At 45.3% G+C, this 23089-nt stretch overlaps 1 protein-coding gene across 12 annotated transcripts in view; it reads right to left on the bottom strand.

The window, feature by feature from the left end:
- Window positions 1–23089, bottom strand: part of LOC132385742 (zinc finger protein 234-like) — a 39847-nt gene that overhangs the window by 3425 nt on the left and 13333 nt on the right. For 4 of the 12 annotated variants that reach the window (XR_009509252.1, XR_009509258.1, XR_009509262.1 and 1 more), the window contains exons 3-6: window positions 14174–14283; window positions 11038–11144; window positions 10006–10284; window positions 409–6899 (exon numbers count right to left, since the gene is read on the bottom strand). Coding sequence is in view for 1 of the 12 variants with exons in the window: in XM_059957966.1 (XP_059813949.1) it covers window positions 5322–6506 (1185 nt within the window). In the remaining 11 variants the exon portion in view is untranslated. Of the gene's footprint in view, window positions 1–77; window positions 6900–10005; window positions 10285–10956; window positions 10976–11037; window positions 12107–14173; window positions 14284–18399; window positions 18738–23089 lie in introns of those variants that run through there. The other 8 variants (XR_009509263.1, XR_009509254.1, XR_009509255.1 and 5 more) reach the window with 8 other exon arrangements.

The following is a 23089-nucleotide window of genomic DNA, read 5'->3' on the forward strand; positions in this document are numbered from 1 at the left end:
CTCTCTCTCTCTCTCTCTCACACACACACACACACAAGACAGTACAAAAATCAATGTTTGTATCATTCTTTCATTCCTTCATTTCATTATATTTATTATCAGAATATGTATGCAGTACACAATCCTGTGATTCTTCTTCACCATATAGCCTCGAAACCAAGAAAAAAACATCAACAACTCCTCTTCCGCACGAAATGCAGAAAAACAAATAAAAACGCAACAGAAACATTGTCCCCAATCCCACAGCTGTTTCGTTCCACAGAATAATTGCAAAACTTAAAATAAACAGTGCACTTTCACACATTACAAAGAAACGTGGGGGTGGGGGTGGATACAGCTGCGTGGGACACTGACACAAAAATGCATTTTCAACACAAAAGTGAATTCAGGTCATAATAACATATTTACTTTGATCATCTTATTTTTTGTCCTTCGAAGCCAAAGTCACACGCCTCCTTCCACGTCCTTAGTTAGCATACAGCAAAGCAATCTGGGATAATGTAGGGTCTATTGAGCACATTACAAGATTAAATACATTAAAAAATCTCCAAGTTTTGAATGTATATCAACGGTACTCCCACACGTGAGTGTCACGTAAATTCATTCATAATAACTGCATCTTCTGTTTCCCAATGTGTTGCATTGAATGTAGCCATGTTTAGGGTGGTTCGAGACTCTCCCGCATTATGAATATATATTATATATATTATATATATATACACTACTATTTCTACTTCTACTGGAAGCTCATTCCACACAGTTACCACTCTCTGAGTAAAGAAATACCCCCTAGTGTTACCCTTAAACTTTTGTCCCCTAACTCTCAAATCATGTTCTCTTGTTTTAATCTCCCCTACTCTAAGTGGAAAAAGCCTATCCTCGTCAACTCTATCTATCCCCCTCATAATTTTAAATACCTCTATCAAGTCCCGACTCAAACCTTTATGCTCCAAAGAATAAAGACGTAATTTGTTCAACCTTTCCGTGTAAATTAGGTGCCGAAACCCAGGTAACATTCTAGTAAATATTCTCTGTTCTCTGCCTATTTTGTTGATATCTTTCCTATAATTCGGTGAGCAGAACTGTACACAATACTCCAAATTCGGCCTTACTAATGCATTGCACAATTTTAACATTACTCAATGCTCTGATTTATAAAGGCTAGCATACCAAAAGATTTCTTCACCACCCTATCCACTTGAGACTCCACCTTCAGCGAACTCTGCACCATTATTCCTTGGTTCTACTGCATTCCTCAATGTCCTGCCATTTATCATTTATGTCCTATTTGGATTATTCCTACCAGAATGTAGGACCTCACACTTATCAGCATTAAACTCCATCTGCCATCGTTCAGCCCACTCTTCTAACTTTCTGTAAACTTTGAAACAAGCTTTCCACAACGCCATCTACCTTAGTATCATCTGCAAGAAATTTTATGGGGCGGATTCCTACTTTAGTTTCAACAAGGGGTCCAGCTGCACCATCCGACCATGTGGTGAACGCACATGTATCTTGGAGACCCCCTGGGTAACTCTGGATTCAAGTCGTGGCTTATCATCAGCACCATGGGCATTATATTATAGGTAACACAGTTGACCTTCTTGGGGCAATAGGCCATCGTTACATGCTGACAAGTCCCAACCCACCTGGGTTGTGGGCAATCAATGCCAAAATAAACTTCGTGTCCAGTATTGCATCATTACTTTGTGGATCCAGTATTCACAACGGGGGGAACATAGATATTCCAACCACGTCGTTGACTACCCAGCCATTAGGTGGTGTTGTGGAGTTTGTACTGATCGGCCGCACCCACCCCCGTCTCCCTTCATTCTGCCACTGCAAACTTTGTTCTGTGATAGGGTCGTTTTAGAACCCTGTTTCCCCTTATCCTCCTCAGTACCTTTCTCCCTCACTCCCTTTCCCTCATTCGCATCATCCTTCTGAGAGCCCATGCTTCAGCATGTGTGGGGTTTGAATGGAGCAATCATTTCACACACCCTTCTGCTCTCCTCGGTACTGTGCGATACCAAGTTCCTCGGCCAGTTCCTACTCTGTCACGGAGTCAAATTCTGCGTATCCAAAGTAGGACCCAAAATACTCGAGAAAACCGGCCACAACCTCGTAACAAATAAAGAAGGTTCCTCCCTTTCCACTGTCTGCAGTTATGCAAAACCTCCACTGTCACCTCTATTAGTCCAGCAGCTTCTAATGGTGCCTTCTGAAAATCACCCCGTGTCCCCTGGGAGGGTGCCTGTTCCTCAGGCAGGGCTAAAGGGAAAGCTGAAGTTAGACAGTGAAGGGTTAGCTTCCCCTCCTCCGTTTCATATAGACCGTGAGTTATCCTATCTGCTGAATGCACCGGGAAAATTTCCGAGAATCATCTCTCATTCACAGCTCAAGCACTCAATTGGGCCACGTCAAAGGGGACAGAATAACGTGTCACAAACGCCCTACACCCCCGACTCTGGTGTGTCCTGCAGTCCCTCCATTACTACAGGCGCCACTGGGGCACTGGGTGTTGAAGCTTCCACCCACTCTCGGAAAAACCTGCTGGGAGGCGGGCCACTTCCCCAATAATCCTGGCTCTGACACTGTTAGTCCCGGAGTGCAGGGACAAAGGATGGCAGACGTGGCTGTTTCTCATGGAGATCGACTGTAGTGGGTTCCCGGCACGGCCAGCATGGAGGTAGCTGTCTGTGCTGGGCCTTGATGAAAAGAGCAAGAAGCAAGCAGCTGGCAGGATGGGGGAGGGAGCAGAAAGAGCCCCTTACTGGGTATGGAGCTGGAGAGAGGGGTTGAGCTCGAAGTCAGGAACAGTTGGGCAGTGACTTGACCCTCACTCCTGATCCACCAACTGGAAAGAGTAGTGGTTAACGGTTGAAACACTCTATGAAATTTGGACACGACCTGACCATATCTGACCCCGGACAAAGGCTACGATTACCTCATCAGGTGACTGGTGACCGGTGTGTGATACAAGCGTCTCTTCATACGTTAAATCACCCCAATCTGCATCACCATCATCGTCCGTCCTCGCACATATCACTCCTCTCCGAGCTGAGAGTTCACTTTGCAGATTTTCCATCTGTTTTAAACACTTGTGATCAGCGCAGCCTTTCTTCTCAGCTGCCAATTTCTTCATGACATTCGTAACAGCCGTAAATCCCGACCCTGACTTTTCCTTTCTCTAATTCTGTATCCGCCTGTTTATCCTCCTCTTCTGTTTTCTCATTTTCTCTTGTTAACGCTTTCACACTGAGCCTGAAACTGACTCATGTGGATCAAATTCACCTGATCCTGCTCCGTCACAATTTCTAACTCTTCCCTACACTTACACAATTTCTCTGCCAATTTCAGTTTTTTCTCTCTTCACTTCAATTAGATCATCCAACAAACATCACATTACAACATTTTTAATCCCTGGTAATTTCTTTAACTTATTTTCACGAACTATTTTCCACAATTCTTCCTCCACAGTCCCGGAACCTTGGCTGTCAAACTTTTCTAACCACGCCTCATAATTTGACCATTTCCTTAATAATTAACGATGAAAGTAATCTCTGAAATCCTCTGAATCCCTGGTTTCTTCCTCCTGTCCTTTCCCTTTCACAGTTTAATATCCTAATCTACTGTGTGGGTCAACTCGACACCAGGGTCCCAGACCACTTTTCCTTCTTTTCGAGTGCACCCAGGGCGCGAAAATATGTTCACCGTTCATCAACTGAGATCAGTTTGGAACCTCATCAGGAAACTCGTAATTGTTACAGCTCTCTCTTTAATTTTCCTGCACAAACAACAAAGTAACAATGAAAACCCCAGGCTAACAACTGAAACATGAATTCCACTGCTGCCTCTGTATTAATAAACACCCTGACCACTTCTCAAATTCACAACACTGAAACAGGGGATCCCACTGTATCCAAATGATCGATCATTTCTTCTCCTATCCCTTCCATGGGGGTTCTTCCTTGTGATAGTTAGTCTCCGGAGTTATCACACCTTTGCATTTGAAACTCTTTACTTGTTTTGAAACAAGCATGATTTGAAACATTTGACACAACTCTTATCAGTTCAGAGGACGCATCTCATTCTTGTTGGCTGAGGTCCATCAGGCTGATGACTAACAGATTTCCATTGGATGTAGTCCAAGGGCTACACAACATCATGTCAAAGGTAATTTATTTTGTTCTCCTCCACAATGGATCCAAACAGACAAACTGTGTCGCTCGGACTCTCAGCAGAAATATCGAGATTCCTTCTGCAGAACTGCCACTGTACGTAATACACACCTTATCTCAGAGTGACTTCAGGTTCAGAGATAACGAGATTACTTCTGCAAACCCGACAGTGTACATAATGCACAGATTATGTGAGAGTGATTTCAGGCTTACAATGGGAATACCAGTAACTTCTTGTGTTCAGTTGATCTGATCAGGTTATCCCACAGCAATCAGTGCACAAAATGGGGGTGACAGAACAGCTTCACAAAATGGCAGCCTCTATTCCTTCGACCTCATGGCAAAAACACAGGTAATTGAACACTCTACTTCCACTGTCATTGCCCCATTCCCGTTCGATGTTTTCTTGCGTATGTTAATTCATTCAGACAGTGGTGTATTTTGGTGCAGAGCAGTCAGGATGGGATGCTCCTCCAGTCAGATGTGGGAACTCTGGACATCCGACAGTTTGCCGATGACTATTTGCAAGAAGTGCACCCAATCACAGACTGGTTCAGGGAGTTGGATGTACTCAGGATCATTCGGGAGCCTGAAGATACTATCAATGAAACATCTGAAGAGGTGGCCACACCCAGAGTACAAGCTTCGGACAGGAGAAGCGTGACCACCAGCAGAGGTAAGGGTCATTAGGAAGACAGTGCAGGGCTGTCCTGTGGGCATTCTCCACAGCAGAACACCTTGTTGGATACTGCTCAGTGGGTGGGGAGTTGATCCATTGGGGCATGGAAGCAACAGAAAGGCCGGCAGCACTGTCCACTCTGAAGCTTAACAGGGAAGTGTAAATTTAGCCCTTGTGGCAGTTATAAGAGATGATATTCTGGGGAGAGAAAGGAGATTCTGTAGGTGTGGACAGGATTTAAATTAGAACTGATTTCTGCGTCACAGATCCAAACCATTAAATTCCAGTCCCATTAAACGTGAACATTCGCTGAGGAATAACTCCCATGCCCAGTGACCAGAGTGCAGAACTGGGTTTGTTAAACAGCAGCAGTAATTGCCGAGTTCGGCACCAACAGTCACTTTTGAACTTGATTCAGTAACTGTGATGGTGAAATATCCAGCCTGTAGCCTGTCGCCTGTTTAAACAGTTTCCCCAGTGTGAACTCGGTAGTGCGTCACAAGGTGGGATGACTGAGAGAATCTCTTCCCACATTGGGAGCAGGAGAATGGCCTCTCTCCAGTGTGGACTCGTCGGTGTGTCTGTAAGTCGGATGACTGACTGAATCTCTTTCCACAATCAGAACAGGCGTACGGTCTCTCCCCAGTGTGAATACGCTGATGTATCATCAGTCGAGATGACTGAATAAATCCCCTTCCACAGTCTGAGCAGGTGAATGGTCTCTCCCCAGTGTGGACTCGTTGATGCACCTTCAGTTGATATGACCGAATAAACCCTTTCCCACAGTCTGAGCAGATGAACAGCCTCTCCCCAGTGTGAATTCGCTGATGTGTCTTCAGTTCAACTGACCGAGTAAATGCCTTCCCACAGTCTGAGCAGGTGAACGGCCTCTCTCCAGTGTGGACTCGCTGGTGCACCTGCAGGTCAGATAAATGAATAAATCTCTTCCCACATTCAGAGCAGGAAAATGGCCTCTCCCCAGTGTGAATCCGCTGATGTACCATCACTTGAGATGACCGAGTAAATGCCTTCCCACAGTCTGAACAGGTGAACGGCCTCTCTCCAGTATGAACTCGCTGGTGAGCCTGTAGCCTGGATGAGTCAGTGAATTTCTTCCCACAGTCTGAGCAGGTGAACGGCCTCTCCCCAGTGTGAATTCTCTGATGCACCTTCAGTACAGATGAATGAGTGAATCCTTTCCCACAGTCTGAGCAGGTGAATGGCCTCTCTGCGGTGTGAATTCGCTGATGTTCCTTCAGTACAGAAGACTGAGTGAATCCTTTCCCACAGACTGAGCAGGTGAACGGTCTCTCCCCAGTGTGAGTTCGCTGATGTACCTTCAGTTGAGATGACCGAATAAACCCTTTCCCACAGTCTGAACAGGTGAATGGCCTCTCTCCAGTGTGAGTTCGCTGATGTATCTTCAGTTCAGATGACCAAGTGAATCCCTTCCCACAGTCTGAGCAGGCGAATGGCTTCTCCCCAGTGTGAAGTGACTGGTGTCTCCGCAGTTGCGATGACTGAGTGAATCCCTTCCCACAGTCTGAGCAGGTGAATGGCTTCTCACCAGTGTGAACTCGCTGGTGTGTCTGTAGGCAGGATGACCGAGTGAATCCCTTCCCACAATCAGCGCAGGTGAAAGACATCTTATCAGTGTGAACTCGCTGTTGTGCATGCAGGTGAGATGAGTGAGTGAAGAGTGAATCCCTTCCCACAGTTCTTTGTCAATTCATAAGTCAAATATCAGATGTAGTAAACCCCTTGCACAATCAAAGTAGTTGAAGAACTGATCTCCAGTGAACAAATGCTGGTGTGTTCTCAGTTCCCCGGTTCCAGTGGATTTCAGTGAGTTACAACAGAAAACTTAATTTCAGACACAAAGCACTTTTCCAGCTGTGATGACAAAATTCTTCATCTCCAAGGATCAACAGTGATACATTGTTAAATATCTAGTAACTCCTTAAATATCTGGGCAGAGACAGCAAACTGACATGTTGTTCTGTTTAAAATTCCCGTACACAATTTTTGTCATTTCTAACCTGTAAAAAAGATTTACAAAAGACATCAATGAATGAAAGTCATCATTCAGAGAAGTGTATGGTCATCCACTTTGTTAGAGGCAATGAGAGTGCAGACTGTTTTCTCAATAGAGAGGAAATAATGTTGAAGAGTAGGAGAATATAAAAGCAAGGATGTATTGTTGAGTATTTATAAAATGTGGCCTCACTTGGACTGTTGAGAGCAGATTCAGGCCCCTTAAGTAGAACAGATGTACTTACATTGCAGAGCGTTCAAAGGAAATTTACAAAAATATTTCAGGACTTATAAGGTTTGTCAGATGAAGAACATTTGATGGCTCAGGGCCTCTACTCACTGGAGTTCAGAAAAATGAAGGGGCCCTCATTGAAATCTATCGAACATTGAAAAATCTCGATAGAGTGGATATGGAGAGTATGTTGACAAGAGTGGGGGAGTCCAAAACCAGAGGACACAGCATCAAAATCGAGCTTTGTTCTTTCAGAATGGAGATGAGGAGGAATTTCTTTAACCGGAGCGTGGTGACTCTGGGGGATTTGCTGCTATGAGTTGCTCTGGAGTCCAAGTAATTGGGTCTGTTTTCGGGAAGAGGGTGATGGATTCTTGATTAGTCAGGGCAGGAAGGGATATGGGGAGAAGGCAGGAGAGTGCGGCTGAGATGGAAATGGATTAGCTTCAATATAATTATGGAGAAAGACAGGACTGGACCTAGAGTTGAGATTTTTGATTGGAGAAAGGCTAACTTTGAGGGGATGCAAAGGGATTTAGAGAGAGTGGATTGAGTCAAGTTGTTTTATGGGAAGGATGTAATAGAGGAATGGAGGTCATTTAAGGGTGAAATTATGAGGGTACAGAATCTTTATGTTCCTGTTAGGGTGAAAGGAAAGGTTAAAGGTTTGAGAGCACCATGGTTTTCAAAGGATATTAGAAATTTGGTTCAGAAAAAGAGGGATGTCTACAATAGATATAGGCAGCATGGAGTAAAGGAATTGCTCGATGAATATAAAGAGTGTAAAAGGAATCTTAAGAGATTAGAAAAGCTAAAAGAAGATACGAGGTTGGTTTGGCAAATAGGGTGAAAGTAAATCCGAAATGTTTCTACAGTTATATTAAAAGCAAGAGGATAGTGAGGGATAAAATTGGTCCCTTAGAGAATCAGAGTGGTCAGCTATGTGTGGAACCGAAGGAGATGGGAGAGATTTTGAATGATTTCTTCTCTTCGGTATTCACTAAGGAGAAGGATATTGAATTGTCTAAGGTGTGGGAAACAAGTAAGGAAGTTATGGAACCAATGACAATTAAAGAGGTGGAGGTACTGGCGCTTTTAAGAAATTTAAAAGTGGATAAATCTCTGGGACCTGACAGGATATTCCCCAGGACCTTGAGGGAAGTTTGTGTAGAAATAGCAGGAGCTCTGACGGAGATCTTTAATATGTCATTGGAAACGGGGATTGTGCCGGAGGATTGGCGTATTGCTCATGTGGTTCCATTGTTTAAAAAGGGTTCTAGAAGGAAGCCTAGCAATTATACACCTGTCAGTTTGACATCAGTGGTGGGTAAATTAATGGAAAGTATTCTTAGAGATAGTATTTATAATTATCTGGATAGACGGGATTTGATTAGAAGTAGCCAGCATGGATTTGTGCGTGGAAGGTCATGTGTGACAAATCTTATTGAATTTTTTGAAGAAGTAACGAGGAATGTTGACGAGGGTAAAGCAGTGGATGTAGTCTACGTGGCTGGAGTCTACATGGACTTCAGCAAAGCCTTTGACAAATTTCCACATGGAAGATTAGTTAAGAAGGTTCAGTCGTTAGGAATTAATGCTGGAGTAATAAAATGGATTCAACAGTGGCTAGATGGGAGATGCCAGAGAGTAGTGGTGGATAATTGTTTATCGGGATGGAGGCCGGTGACTAGCGGGGTACCTCAGGGATCTGTTTTGGGCCCAATGTTGTTTGTAATATACATAAATGATCTGGATGATGGGGAGGTAAATTGGATTAGTAAGTATGCCGATGATACTAAGGTAGGAGGTGTTTTGGATAATGAGGTGGATTTTCAAAGCTTGCAGGGAGATTTATGCCAGTTAGAAGAATGGGCTGAACGTTGGCAGATGGAGTTTAATGCTGAGAAGTGTGAGGTTCTACATTTTGGCAGGAATAATCCAAATAGAACATACAGAGTAAATGGTAGGGCATTGAGGAATGCAGAGGAACAGAGAGATCTAGGAATATCTGTGCATAGTTCCCTGAAAGTGGAGTCTCATGTAGATAGGGTGGTGAAGAGGGCTTTTGGAACGCTGGCCTTTATAAATCAAAGCATTGAGTACAGAAGTTGGGATGTAATGCTAAAGTTGTACAAGGCATTGGTAAGGCCAAATTTGGAATATTGTGTGCAGTTCTGGTCATCGAATTATAGGAAAGATATCAATAAATTAGAGAGAGTGCAGAGGCGATTTACTAGGATGTTACCAGGGTTTCAACAATTAAGTTACAGAGATAGGTTGAACAAGTTAGGTCTCTATTCATTGGAGCGTAGAAGGTTGAGGGGGGATTTGATCGAGGTATTTAAAATTTTGAGAGGGATAGATAGAGTTGACGTGAACAGGCTGTTTCCATTGAGAGTAGGGGAGATTCAAACTAGAGGACATGATTTGAGAGTTAGGGGGCAGAAGTTTAAGGAAAATACGAGGGGGTATTTCTTTACTCAAAGAGTGATAGCTGTGTGGAATGAGCTTCCTGTAGAAGTAGTAGAGGCCAGTTCAGTTGTGTCATTTAAGGTAAAATTGGATAGGCATATGGATAGGAAAGGAGTGGAGGGTTATGGGCTGAGTGCGGGTAGGTGGGACTAGGTGAGATTAAGGGTTCGGCACGGACTAGGAGGGCCAAGATGGCCTGTTTCCATGCTGTGATTGTTATATGGTTATATTGTTATATGGTTATATGGTTATATGAGCAGACTCGATGGGCCAAACAACCTCATTCGGCTCCTGTATCTGATTAATTTTCACAGCCGATATATTGTGAGATAATTTTAATCTCCTTTCTGAACTCTGACATCACACTGTTACAGCGAGGATCAACCCAAGTTGGGGGAAAAACTCACCTTCTAACTGCTCATGACGCCGGCAACTGGTCTGTCCATCTAATTCCCCAACAGATTTCCTGTCTGTGTGAGAATGGGAATTTCAATCTGTGACTTAGCTCAGTCTGATTCCTTCCATTAGTATTATTCTCTGTCCCATATTATTCCGAGCTGCGCAGTAACTGAAATGTTCCCACACAGACAGCCTTTGCTGCTGCACAGCTGGTGTTTTGTTGATGCCGTGCTGTTTTCAGGCTGTTTAAACATTTAACTTTCAGACAAATGGTCGGTCCATACGTTCTGAGAAAAATAAATTAGAGAAAACATAGGTATTATTTCAAGTTCTGATCGTGTACGGCAGCACTACAAAGAGCATGTGATGTTACATAGCAAACCCTGGAGAGTTTCAAATTACTCTGCCCCTCCGCACAGGTGATTGACGGTGGAGAGCCCGTCAGCGGCAATGCCAATGAACATGATGGGGAGGGCAGTCCTTGTTCTCATTGGAGAGTGGCATATTTGTGATGAGAACGCTACAGGTCACTTGTTAACCAGGCCAAAGGTAATTGGTATTATTATGTACCCAAAGCGAATGGTACTAAACAAGTTCTCACAGGTAGAAAGGTCCAGATCAAGATGGAACAAAGGTGATTTCCACAAGGACTAAAGCTGATGTAAGGATTTTGTTTCCTTCTTTTCATACAGTAAAAATTGACATTTTCATTGACTGGAAGGTCAGCTCCTCAGTGCTCGGTGGTGCCCGAGTGATCCATCTACTCCCCTTCCCTCCCCCTGCGATTCCAAATACGGCCTACGGACTAACGGGGAAAACGCTGGCCCTGTCATCAATGGCTGCCTCATTACCCAGAAACCTACACGAAGAAGAGACCCATCTATCCGCCAGCGTCTCCGCTCCTCAGCAGCAAATTCCCCGGAGCCCCCGGAGAGAGAGGGGTAAGGACTTGGACTAACCCGGGGTGGGGAAGAAAGGTGTGGCCGGTCGCGGTTCGGACGCCGGTACCGATGATAATCCGCCCGGATCCCCGCTCCTACCTGCAGCGAGTCTCCGAGCTTTTTGTCCACCGTGCGCACGCGCGAAACTCACCGCGACCTTACGCATGCGCATGTGATCGTCTGGTCACGGACGGCGATTTCTGGAACTAACAGGAGAAAGTCTGCAAATGCTGGAAATTCAAGGCGACTCACACAAAACGCTGCAGGAACTCAGCACCTCAGGCAGCATCTATAGAAAATTATGAACAGACGGCGTTTTTTGGCAGAAAGCCTTCTGCAGGGCAGAGAAGCACAGGGGAAGGTGCCAGAATAGAAATATGGTGGGGGAGGGGAAGAGGCGAGCTGGAATTTGATGCCGGGTGGGTGGGGAAGGTCAAGAACGGGTGGGCTGGAGAATAAAGAATCTGATAGGAGGGGAGAGTGGACCAGAGAGAGGGCAGGAGGAGGGTCCCGGGAGGAATGTAGGAAGGTGAGAAGTACAAGGTCAGAGTGGGGCATAGAGGAGGGTGACGGTAATTTATTCACAGGAGGGGAAATCGATGTTCATGCCGTCAGGTTGGAGGGTACCCAGACGGAATATAATGTGTTGCTCCACCACCCTGGGGTGGGGGGATGGGAGCTCATCTTGGCACAAGAGGAGTCCATGGATCGACACGGCGGAACAGGACTGGGAATGAAGAATTAAAATGCGTGCTGACTGGTAAGTCAGACTTGTGGAGGATGGTGCGAAGTTGCTCCTAATTGATGACTGCACCCTCAGGGTGGCGGAGCAACAACTTATATTCTGCCTTGGTACGAGTGCACCAGTCTTGTCTGTTTGAATCCAGAGCCCAAGAAAAGCTCTCTTTCGTGTCTCAGTCGTCTTTGACCCCCTGAAGAACTGTTTCTGAGTGACAGCTAAGATCCACCTGCAATTCCTCGGCCCACTTTCCCAACTGGTCTCGATCCCACTGGAACCTTAGACAACCCTCACTTTCTCCACACACCGGTTTTGGTGACATCCACAACCTCACTAATTGTTTGAACTGCATTGTCCAAATAATTAACACACATCATTGTCCAGTTGTAAGCGGATGAATTTACTTTCTCTTTCATCTCCCAGGGGGAACGAGACTGGCTGGATCCGTGGGGGGGGGGGGGTGCAGGGAAACACGGGATTTCAATCGCCGACACCTACCGTCAGTGTGTCCATCACCAGGGGCACACATCATGTTCTCTGGCGGCAACAAACCAGCCCGAAGACCCCGGTCTCCGGTTGGCAGCAGCTCATTTGAGGGACCCGACATTTGGGCTCCGCCTCATTCGGGGGGAGACGTTTTGTGGGTGGGTGAAGCTCATTTCACACTCCTGTGACCCTCTGAGTGAAGAGGTATCCCCTCATGTGCCCCATAAACTCCCCACCTTTCACCCTTAACCCCCTGTCAAGTATCTCTCTGCTGAGACTCACAGAACGCAATCCCAACACTGAGTGTTTCTTCATCAAGCAGCTTTATTCTTTATTACCTGCCGGGGGTAAGTTCACCTCCATTCTCACCAGGGATGGGAGGGGACCTCAAACACAGCGTTTACAAAATATTCCTTCCGTACATAAGAACGAGACGAGGTTACTGTTCCCACCTACATATATCGCATATACTAGCTCAGCACTCCGGGGTTTGTACAGCTCCATTTTGTCTCATCAGATACTTACAATAAAATCTAAAGTTCAGTACATATTTCCCCATTCCCTCCTCTTTGTTGTCCCATGACAACAGACATCCAATATCATCAGAACTTACGAAGTGAATGATGTCTTTAAAGTGAAAATACTTCAGATCTCAGGGCTTTCTTTTCCCCGTCCATTCCCCATGAGGAGCCAGAACCCTGATATCTCCTCCTTTTCAGACACCCGAATGAGCACGAGAATCGTAATCAGATTGTTTGTATTATTATTGCTCCAATGGTTATTCCATCATGCAAACCAGTATCCCAGCATCCTCCCAGAGTCCCAAATGGCCACCGGCTTCCTGACGGGTTATCATTGTGGAAATGTACAATGTAAACCAGTATCCTACTATCCTCCCAGAATCCCAAATGGCCACCAGCTTCCTAAGGGGTTATGATTGATAAACTCTACAACGTGAACAAGTATCCCAACATCCTTCCAGAGGCCCAAATGGCCACCGGCTTCCTGAGCGGTTATCATTGTGGAAATGTACAATGTAAACCAGTATCCCACCATCGTCCCAGAGTCCCAAATGGCCACTGACTTACTGAGGGGTTATCATTGCGGAAATGTACAATGTAAACCAGTATCCCACCATCCTCCCAGAGTCCCAAATGGCCACCGGCTTCCTGAGGGGTTATCATTGTGGAACTGTACAATGTAAACCAGTATCCCACCATCCTCCCAGAGTCCCAAATGGCCACCGGCTTCCTGAGGGGTTATCATTGTGGAACTGCTCTCCCACTTCTCTCATTCTATCTGCTGCCTCTCAAATATAATCCATCAGGTGAGTTACATTTTCAGTTTTGTCTGGTGTGTTGGTGCAACATTCTTGCCCAATTAAAGCACTTGCACCCCAATTTTTATCGAATAAAACGTCTAGGGTGGCTGGACAACGATGCTGCAGAGGCAGTGACGGGAGACAAAGAAATGGCAGACAGACTGAATAAGTATGTTGTGTCTGTCCTCACTGAGGAGGACACCAGCAGAATGGTGGAACTTCCGGGTGTCAGGAGTCAGAAGTGTGCAAAGTTACCAGAACCAGAGTGAAGGTTCTTGAGGAACTGGAAGGCCAAGTTAGATAAGTCACGTGACCCAGATGGTGTACACCCCGGCTTTCTGAAAGAGGTGGCTAAAAAGATTGTGGCCCCATTAGTAATGAACATTCAGGAATCACAATGTTCCGCAATGGTTCCTCAAGAATGTAATATTGCCAATGTCACACCACTTTTCAAGAAGGGAGAGAGGCAGAAGAAAGGAAACTATAGGTGGTTAGTCTATCCGCAGTGATTGGGAAGATGTTGGAGTCGATTATTAATGATGAGGTCTGAGAGTACCGTGTCACAAGATAAAATAGACCACAGTCAGCATGTTTTCCTGAAGGGAAAACCTTGCCTGACCAACCTGTTGAAATTATTTTAAGAAATAACAAGCAGGACAGACAAAGGAGAATCGATTGATGGTGTTTACCTGGATTTTCAGATGGCTTCTGAGCGGATGCCACACATGAGGCTGCTTTAACAACCCACGAGCCCATGGTAGTACCGGAAAGATTCCAGCATGGACAAAGCCGTGGCTGACTGAGAGGAAGCAAAGAGTGGGTATAAACGGAGCCTCTTGATGAGTGGGTTCCACAGTCGTCTGTGTTGGGACTGATACTCTTTCTGTTAAATGTCGGTGATGTGCATGATGAAATTGATAACCTTGCTGCAAAGTTTACAGGTGCTATGAAGATGGTTGAGGGTTATGTCGTTTTGAGGAAATAGAGAGACTATGGAAGGTCTTCAACAGATGAGGAGAATGGGCGAAGAAGTGGGAGATGGAATACAGTGTCAGCCAAGGGTATCAGCATGCACTTTGGTAGAAGAAATGAAAGGGCTGACTATTTTCCAAATACTTCCTAAAGGTCAATTTGCAGATTGAGTCTGTGGTGAAGAAGGCAAATGTAATGTCATAATTCATTTCAAGAGGAATTGAATATAAACGCAGGGATGTAATTTTGAAATTTTTGTAAGCACTGGTGAGGCCTCACTGGGAGTACTGTGAGCAGTTTTGGACTCCTTATCTGAGAAAAAGATGTGCTGAAACAGGAGAGTATCCAAAAGAGGTTCACGTAAATGATTCCCAAATTAAATATGTTGTCATATGAGGAGTATTTGATGGCTCTGGGCCTGTGTTGAGTGGAATTCAAAAGAATGAGAGCAGACCTAATTGAAATATATCAAATAGTGAAAGGATTAATAGCGTGAATATGGACAGGATGTTTCCTATTTTGGGACAGTCTAAGACCAAAGGACACAGCCTCAGAATAGAGGGGTGTCTTTAGAATGGAGATGAGGGGGAATTTCTTTAGCCAGAGAGTAATGAATCTATGGATTCTATGGATAGTGAATCATAGGCAGCTGTGGAGGCCAAATCTTCATGTACATTTAAGGCAGAGGTTGATAGTTTCTTGATTGGTCAGGGCATGATGGGCTACCAGAAGAAGGCAGGAGATTGGGGCCAAGAGGGAAATTGGATCCGCTAAAATGAAATGGCGGAGAAGACTCGATGGGCCAAATGGCCTAATTCTGCTCCTATATCTGATGGTCTTATGGCAACCTCTCATTAAACATCAGCAAGAGCCAGGAGCTAATTATTGACTTCAGGAGGAGGAACCAGGAGATCTGTGAGCCTGTCCTCATCAGAGATCAAAGGCGGAGAAGGTCAGCAACCTTAAATTCCTCAATGTCATCACTTTCCAGGATGTGTCTTGAGCCCAGCATGGAAGTGTAATTACGAAGAAAGCACAGCAACATCTCCATTTCCTTAGAAGCTTGCAAAGATTCAGCATGACATCTACAACCTTGACTAACTTCTGCAGGTGTGTGTGGAGAATATGTTCAGTGGTTACATCATGGCCTGGTATGGAAACACCAAAGCCCCTCAAAGGAAAATCCTGCAGAAAGTAGTGGATATGGCCCAGTACATCACGGGTAATACCCTCCCCCCACTGCGCACATTTCTCTGGTGTGCTGTCATAGGAAAGCTACAACTATCATCAAGGAACCCACCAAGTGAAACATGATCTCTTCTCACTGATGCCATCAGGAAGAAAGTGCAGGATTCTCAGGACCCACACCACCAGGTTCAGGAACTGTTATCACCCTTCAAACATCAAGTTCTTCAAACAGAGGAGATAATCTTACTCAAATTCAATTGCTCCATCACTGAACTGTTCCTATAACCCATGGACACATTCACGGATTCTTCATCACCTGTTCATGGTAATTATTTATCACTTTTTTTTTCTTTTGTATTTGCACAGTTTGTTGTCTTTTGCACATTGTATTTTGTCTCCAATGTTGGGTTCGGGCTTTCATTGATTCAATCATGATTCTTTGATTTACTGAGTTTGTCCGAAAAAAAAATATCTCAGGATTGAACATGGTGACAAGCGTAAACTTCGATAATAAACTTACTTTGTAAATTTTGAATTCTACATTTAAATTACTCTCTCAAACACACATGTGCTTTGTAATTTCTAAAGGTTCAGCATCGACTGGCTAAATGATTTGGCTCGGATCAGAATGATCATCCCATCACAATGACCCCTCTTCTGAGGTACCCCAGCTACAGGAAAGATTCCTGAATCAAACTGGGATCACTGTTTGAAGCGTGTACGCACACACACAGACACACAGCTGTGATGAAGAGCTTTGAGGGGGTTGGTCCTGACTAGAATCAACTCCTGTCTGTGCATGGACCTGGACCCACTGCAATTTGCCGATCAACGCAATCTGTCTACAGCAAATGCAATCTCACTGACTCTCCACTCAGCCTTAGATCACCTGGACAATAGCAATACACAAGTCAGGCTGTTGATTACAGCTCAGCGTTCAAACAATTAGACCCTCAATTGTAATCAACAAGCTCCAAAACCTGGGCCTCTGTACCTCCTTCTGCAACTGGATCCTCACCAGGAGACCCCAGCCTGTGTGGATCAGAAATAACATCTCCTCCTTGCTGACAATCAACACTGGCACACCTCAACGATGCGTGCTCAGCCCGCTGCTCTACTCTCTCTGCACCACGTCTGTGTGTCTAGACTCATCTACAAACTTGCTGACAACCCAACTATTGTTGGCGGAATTTCAGATGGTGACGAGGAGGAGTACAGGAGTGAGATAGATCAGCAAGTTGAGTGGTGTCACAGCAACAACCTTGCACTCAGCATCATGAAGACAAAGGAATTGATTGTGGATTCAGAAAGAGGAAGTCGAGGGAACACACACCAGTCCTCATCGTGGGATCAGAAGTGAACAGGGTGAGCAGTTTCCATTTCCTGCCTGTCAACATCTCTGAGGAACTATCCTGGGCCCAACATGTTGATGCAGTTACAATGAAGGAACAACATCGACTATATTTCATTCGGAGATTGAGGAAAATCGGTCTGTCATGAAAGACACTTGCAAATTTCTACAGATGTACTGTGGAGAGCATTCTAACTGGTTGCATCACTGCCTGGTGTGGAGAGGCCACTGCACAGGATCGGAAAATGCTGCAGAAAGTTGTAAACTCAGCCAGCTCCTTCATGGGCACTGGACTCCAGAGCATCCAGGACAAATTCAAAAGATGATGCCATAAAAAGGTGGCATCCACCATTACGGACCCTCATCACCCAGGACATGCCTTCAGCTCATTGCTACCATCAAGGAGGATGTACAGGACCGTGAAGAGACACACAATGTCTCAGGAACAGCTTCTTCCCTCCACCGTCAGATTTCTAAATGGACAATGAATTCTAGAATACTTCCTCAGTATTTTCCCGCACGTTTGCCACTACATTTCAAATTTAATTTTATAAATACTTGTTCTAATTTATAGTTTTTATTGCTATGTATTGCAATGTACTGCAGACACAAAGGAACAAATTTCACCACATATGCAGATGATATTAAACCTGATTCTGATAAACAAACACACACAGCTGGGCTCAGACATACAACACCCCCACATTCCTCCCTTCATGACACCCTGCTTGCTCCTGGCCCCCGGTATGAAGCTCAAACTGTTGCAACACCTGCCCTTTAAAATCATGGCTGAGGCTGCGTTGTGTCTGTTCACTGTTTGAGTTCGATATTAAGTGAAGAGCATTGAATGGGAAGGAAGGTTTGAATAGAAGAATAAAGATCTCCTCTCAAGGTATATGGGGTCCTGGTGAGAGCGTACATGGGACACTGTGCGCAAGTCTGGTCTCCCTCCCGGAGTCAGCCTGTGGGATGAAGGGAATGAAGAGATTTCCCAGATTGATTTAGGAGGTGAGGTAGTGTCCTCGGAGAGATTATACTGACTGGGCCTGTCTCAAAATTAGAGAAATAAAAGGCCGTCTGACTGAGACAGACACAGTCTCACAGGGTATTGACAGGGTAGAGGCAGGAATGATGTTTCCTTTGGTTGTGGTGAGGAATGGGGGGTCACAGAATCCGAGGTCACCTCAACAGGACCGAAATGAGGAGGAATTTCCTCATCCAGAGGGCAGTGAAACTTTGGAATTTTCTCCACAAGGTTTCTAAATTTGAAGGACGAATTTTAGGGCTCTGCGATGCTGGGAACGTTGCGCGAAAGTGGAGCTGAGGTCAAAGATCAGGCATGTTCTGTGTGAAAGGCGTTAAAGACGGAAAGTCTGTGTATTTGTTTCTAAAGTACGAGTTTACCTTTGCGCCTGGTTCTCCCTGGGCCTTCAGCCTGTCCTTTAGCACAGGGGAGCGCTCACAGCACCGGATTTCCATCGGCAGCCGCTGCGGGCCAGCTCCCGTATCCCAGCAGCAGGAGTTAACTCCCGACGGCAGGCCCCGACCCTCGGCGGGGAAAGACCGGGCACCCCCTGTGTGGCTGAAACAGCTCACGGAATCTCCGCCCGAATCTTCACATCCGCCATCGGAAGGGCTCAAAGCTCCGGCTGCTGTTGTAGCCTTTACCCGGGGAGCTGCTCCCAGTCTCGGGTCTCTCACCGGGTCCACTCGTTCCCGATTCGTAACTCCGACCGCCCAGCGTCCAGCCCACTGACACTCCTCAGCCAATGGAGGCAAGATCCTCCCAGTGGTGTTCTCTGATTGACTGTGAGTGTGCCTGAGGACGGGCTGCTACTGGGATCTGGAGCTGTCAGTCAAGGTTTGATCTCAGAAACAAAGCAAGTTACCCGAGGCTCAAAGGTCAAAGTAAAATTTATTGTCAGAGTACATGTAAGTCGCCACATACAACTCCTACAAACATACAGAGCAAAGCTACAGAATGGTAACTATATCTGGATCACTGAAACATCAGTCAGAGTGCAGAAGACAGCAAAATTCTCCAATGCAAATAAATAATGAGAACATGAAATAACCGCAGCGGCTGCCGATAGATGTCCGCTGCTCTCAGCGCTCCCTGTTCAATCTGACAGGACAAGAAACAGTGAGGCGGAAAGGTAAACTCGTGTTTCAGAAAATAAGAAATAGAGAAGGTGTGGACATTCGGCCCCTTGCTCCTCTTCTGCCCTTCACTCAGAACATGCTTGACTTTTGACCTCAGCACCACTTTCCTGCAACTTTCCATCACCGCTGAGCCCCAGGATATGTCTATTCAATTTAGAAATCTTGTGGAGATTATTGAAATGATTCACTGCACTCTGGGTGAGGAAATTTCTCCTCATCTCAGTCCTGCTGAGTTGTCCTCGGATTTTGAGTCTGTGAGTGCTGTTTCCACACCTTATGGGAAACATCATTCCAGTCCTTCCGCTGTAAATATCCTGTGAGATTGTATTTCTCTAATTCTGTGACAGGAATGTATTCCTGGAAAGTATTCTTAGAGATAGTATGTATAATTATCTGGATAGACGGGATCTGATTAGAAGTAGCCAGCATGGATTTGTGCGTGGAAGGTCATGTTTGACAAACCTTATTGAATTTTTTGAAGAAGTTACGAGGAATGTTGACGAGGCAGTGGATGTAGTCTATATGGACTTCAGCAAAGCCTTTGACAAAGTTCCACATGGAAGGTTAGTTAAGAAGGTTCAGTCGTTAGGTATTAATGCTGGAGTAATAAAATGGATTCAACAGTGGCTAGATGGGAGATGCCAGAGAGTAGTGGTGGATAATTGTTTATCGGGATGGAGGCCGGTGACTAACGGGGTGCCTCAGTGATCTGTTTTGGGCCCAATGTTGTTTGTAATATACATAAATGATCTGGATGATGGGGTGGTAAATTGGATTAGTAGGTATGCCGATGATACTAAGGTAGGAGGTGTTGTGGATAATGAGGTGGATTTTCAAAGCTTGCAGGGAGATTTATGCCGGTTAGAAGAATCGGCTGAACGTTGGCAGATGGAGTTTAATGCTGAGAAGTGTGAGGTTCTACATTTTGGCAGGAATAATCCAAATAGAACATACAGAGTAAATGGTAGGGCATTGAGGAATGCAGAGGAACAGAGAGATCTAGGAATAACTGTGCATAGTTCCCTAAAAGTGGAGTCTCATGTAGATAGGGTGGTGAAGAGGGCTTTTGGAACGCTGGCCTTTATATATCAAAGCATTGAGTAATGCTAAAGTTGTACAAGGCATTGGTAAGGCCAAATTTGGAATATTGTGTGCAGTTCTGGTCACCGAATTATAGGAAAGATATCAATAAATTAGAGAGAGTGCAGAGACGATTTACTAGGATGTTACCTGGGTTTCAGCAAATAAGTTACAGAGAAAGGTTGAACAAGTTAGGTCTCTATTCATTAGAGCGTAGAAGGTTGAGGGGGGATTTGATCGAGGTATTTAAAATTTTGAGAGGGATAGATAGAGTTGACGTGAACAGGCTGTTTCCATTGAGAGTAGGGGAGATTCAAACTAGAGGACATGATTTGAGAGTTAGGGGGCAGAAGTTTAAGGGAAACACGAGGGGGTATTTCTTTACTCAAAGAGTGATAGCTGTGTGGAATGAGCTTCCTGTAGAAGAAGTAGAGGCCAGTTCAGTTGTGTCATTTAAGGTAAAATTGGGTAGGTATATGGACAGGAAAGGAGTGGAGGGTTATAGGCTGAGTGCGGGTAGGTGGGACTAGGTGAGATTAAGGGTTCGGCATGGACTAGGAGGGCCAAGATGGCCTGTTTCTGTGCTGTGATTGTTATATGGTTATATGGTTATATGGAATGTGATCTGTCTCAGTCAAACCACCTCTTATTTCACTCATTTGGAGACAGTCCCAGTACGATGATTTGTTGTGGGAGCATCTCTATGGACAGCAGGTGAGTGCAGTTATCCTGTGTTGTTCCACAGCCTGATGGTTGAGGGGCAGTAACTGTTCCTGACCCTGGTGGGGCGAGTTCAAGGGCACGGTCTGGAAAGAGGATCCGACTCCCTGTCCCTGTCCGAGAGGTTCCATATATAACCATGAGGAGTGGCACAAGTACTCTGGCAGGGTCTGGAAAGGGGAACCCACTCCCTGTCGTTGTCCAACTGGTTCCATATATAACCCTGGGGAGTGGCACAAGTCCCTGGGCAGGGTCTGGAGAGTTTGGCAAGTCTGTGTGAGCCAATTAGTGAACACAGGACCTGCACAACACGGACAGTTTACACATGAACTCGGTGGGTGGTGGTGGGGGGGGGGGGTGGAAGTGGTCAATGTCTGCTGATGTCCATGCGGGTAGGATTGCTAGAGTTGTCTAAGAGGTTTTAAACTAATTTGGCAGCAGATCTGAACTGGAGTGATAGGGCTGAGGCGAATGTTCTAAGTTTTCAAACAGCGGCAGTGTGTAGTTAGACTGCCACCATTGAGAGGCTGACGATAGCGCAAAATTTCAGTAGGCGGGATGAGTTGCAATGCAAAAGGGTGACAAAATGAAAAATGTGATGAATACGGAACTGAAGGTTTTATATTTGAAAGCGTGCAATACATGGAGTAAGGGAGATGAACTTGTGTCACAGTTACAGATTGGCATTGTGGGCATCACGGAATGGTGGCTGAAGGAAGATTATAGATTATAGCTTCATGTGCAAGGATACAGATTGTACTGAATGGACAGACAGGTAGGCAGAGGTGTGGGGAGGGTCTGTATGTCAAAATGAAATCAAATCTTCTACCTGGTGAAATGGGATTGCACGATTTAGAATACTGACGTATGAGGGGTGAATACTGATGCACTCAAAGATTTTCTATTTTGTATTTGTAATTACTTTTTTCCAGTTTTTGGTGATCTATTTTCACATTAACACAAAAGAGTTTTTATTTCTGCTGATCAGTGTGAATAAAACAAATCTGAATCCACTGTGTCTCAATGTTGTAAAACAATAAAAGATGAAAACTTCCAAGGTGTCCGCATACTTTTTATAAGCACTGCAAGTGCAATTACGAAGAAAGCACGGCAGTGCCTCTCCTTCCTTTGAAGTTTGCAAAGCTGCAGCATCACACACACACACACACTCACACACACACACACACACACACACACACACACACACACACACACACACACACACACCCCACACGCACACACACTCACACACACACCACACACACACCCACACTCTCTCACACACACACACACACACACACACTCACACACACACACACCCCACACGCACACACACACCCACACTCTCACACACACACACACACACACACACACACACACACACACACACACACACACAAAAAGAACAGGGTGAACTGCCTCCATGACTATCCCTCAGTGGTGCTCACATCTACTGTGATGAAGAGCTTTGACGGTTTGGTCATGTCTAGAATCAACTCCTGTCTGTGCATGGACCTGGACCCAATGCAATCTGCCGATTGCCACAATATACCTACAGCAGATGCAATCTCACTGACTCTCCACTCAGGCTTATATCACCTGGACAATAGCAATACACAAGTCAAGCTGCTGATTACTGCTCAGCGTTCAACACAATCAGACCCTCAATTGTAATCAACAAGCTCCAAAACCTGGGCCTCTGTACCTCCTTCTGCAACTGGATCCTCACCAGGAGACCCCAGTCTGTGTGGATCAGAAATAACATCTCCTCCTTGCTGACAATCAACACCAGCACACCTCAACGATGCATGCTCAGTCCACTGCTCTACTCTCTCTACACCACATCTCTGTGTCTGGGTTCATCTATAAACTTGCCGAGGACACAACTATTTTTGGTGGAATTTCAGATGGTGATGAGGAGGAGTACAGAAGTGAGATAGATCAGCAAGTTGAGTGGTGTCGCAGCAACAACCTTGCACTCAACATCATGAAGACAAAGGAATTGATTGTGGATTCAGGAAGGGGAAGTCGAGGGAACACACACCAGTCCTCATCGTGGGATCAGAAGTGAAAAGGGTAAGCAGTTTCCATTTCCTGCCTGTCAACATCTCTGAGGAACTATCCTGGGCCC

This window comes from Hypanus sabinus (genome assembly GCF_030144855.1).
Source record: "Hypanus sabinus isolate sHypSab1 chromosome X2 unlocalized genomic scaffold, sHypSab1.hap1 SUPER_X2_unloc_14, whole genome shotgun sequence".
Taxonomy (NCBI): Eukaryota; Metazoa; Chordata; class Chondrichthyes; order Myliobatiformes; family Dasyatidae; genus Hypanus; species Hypanus sabinus.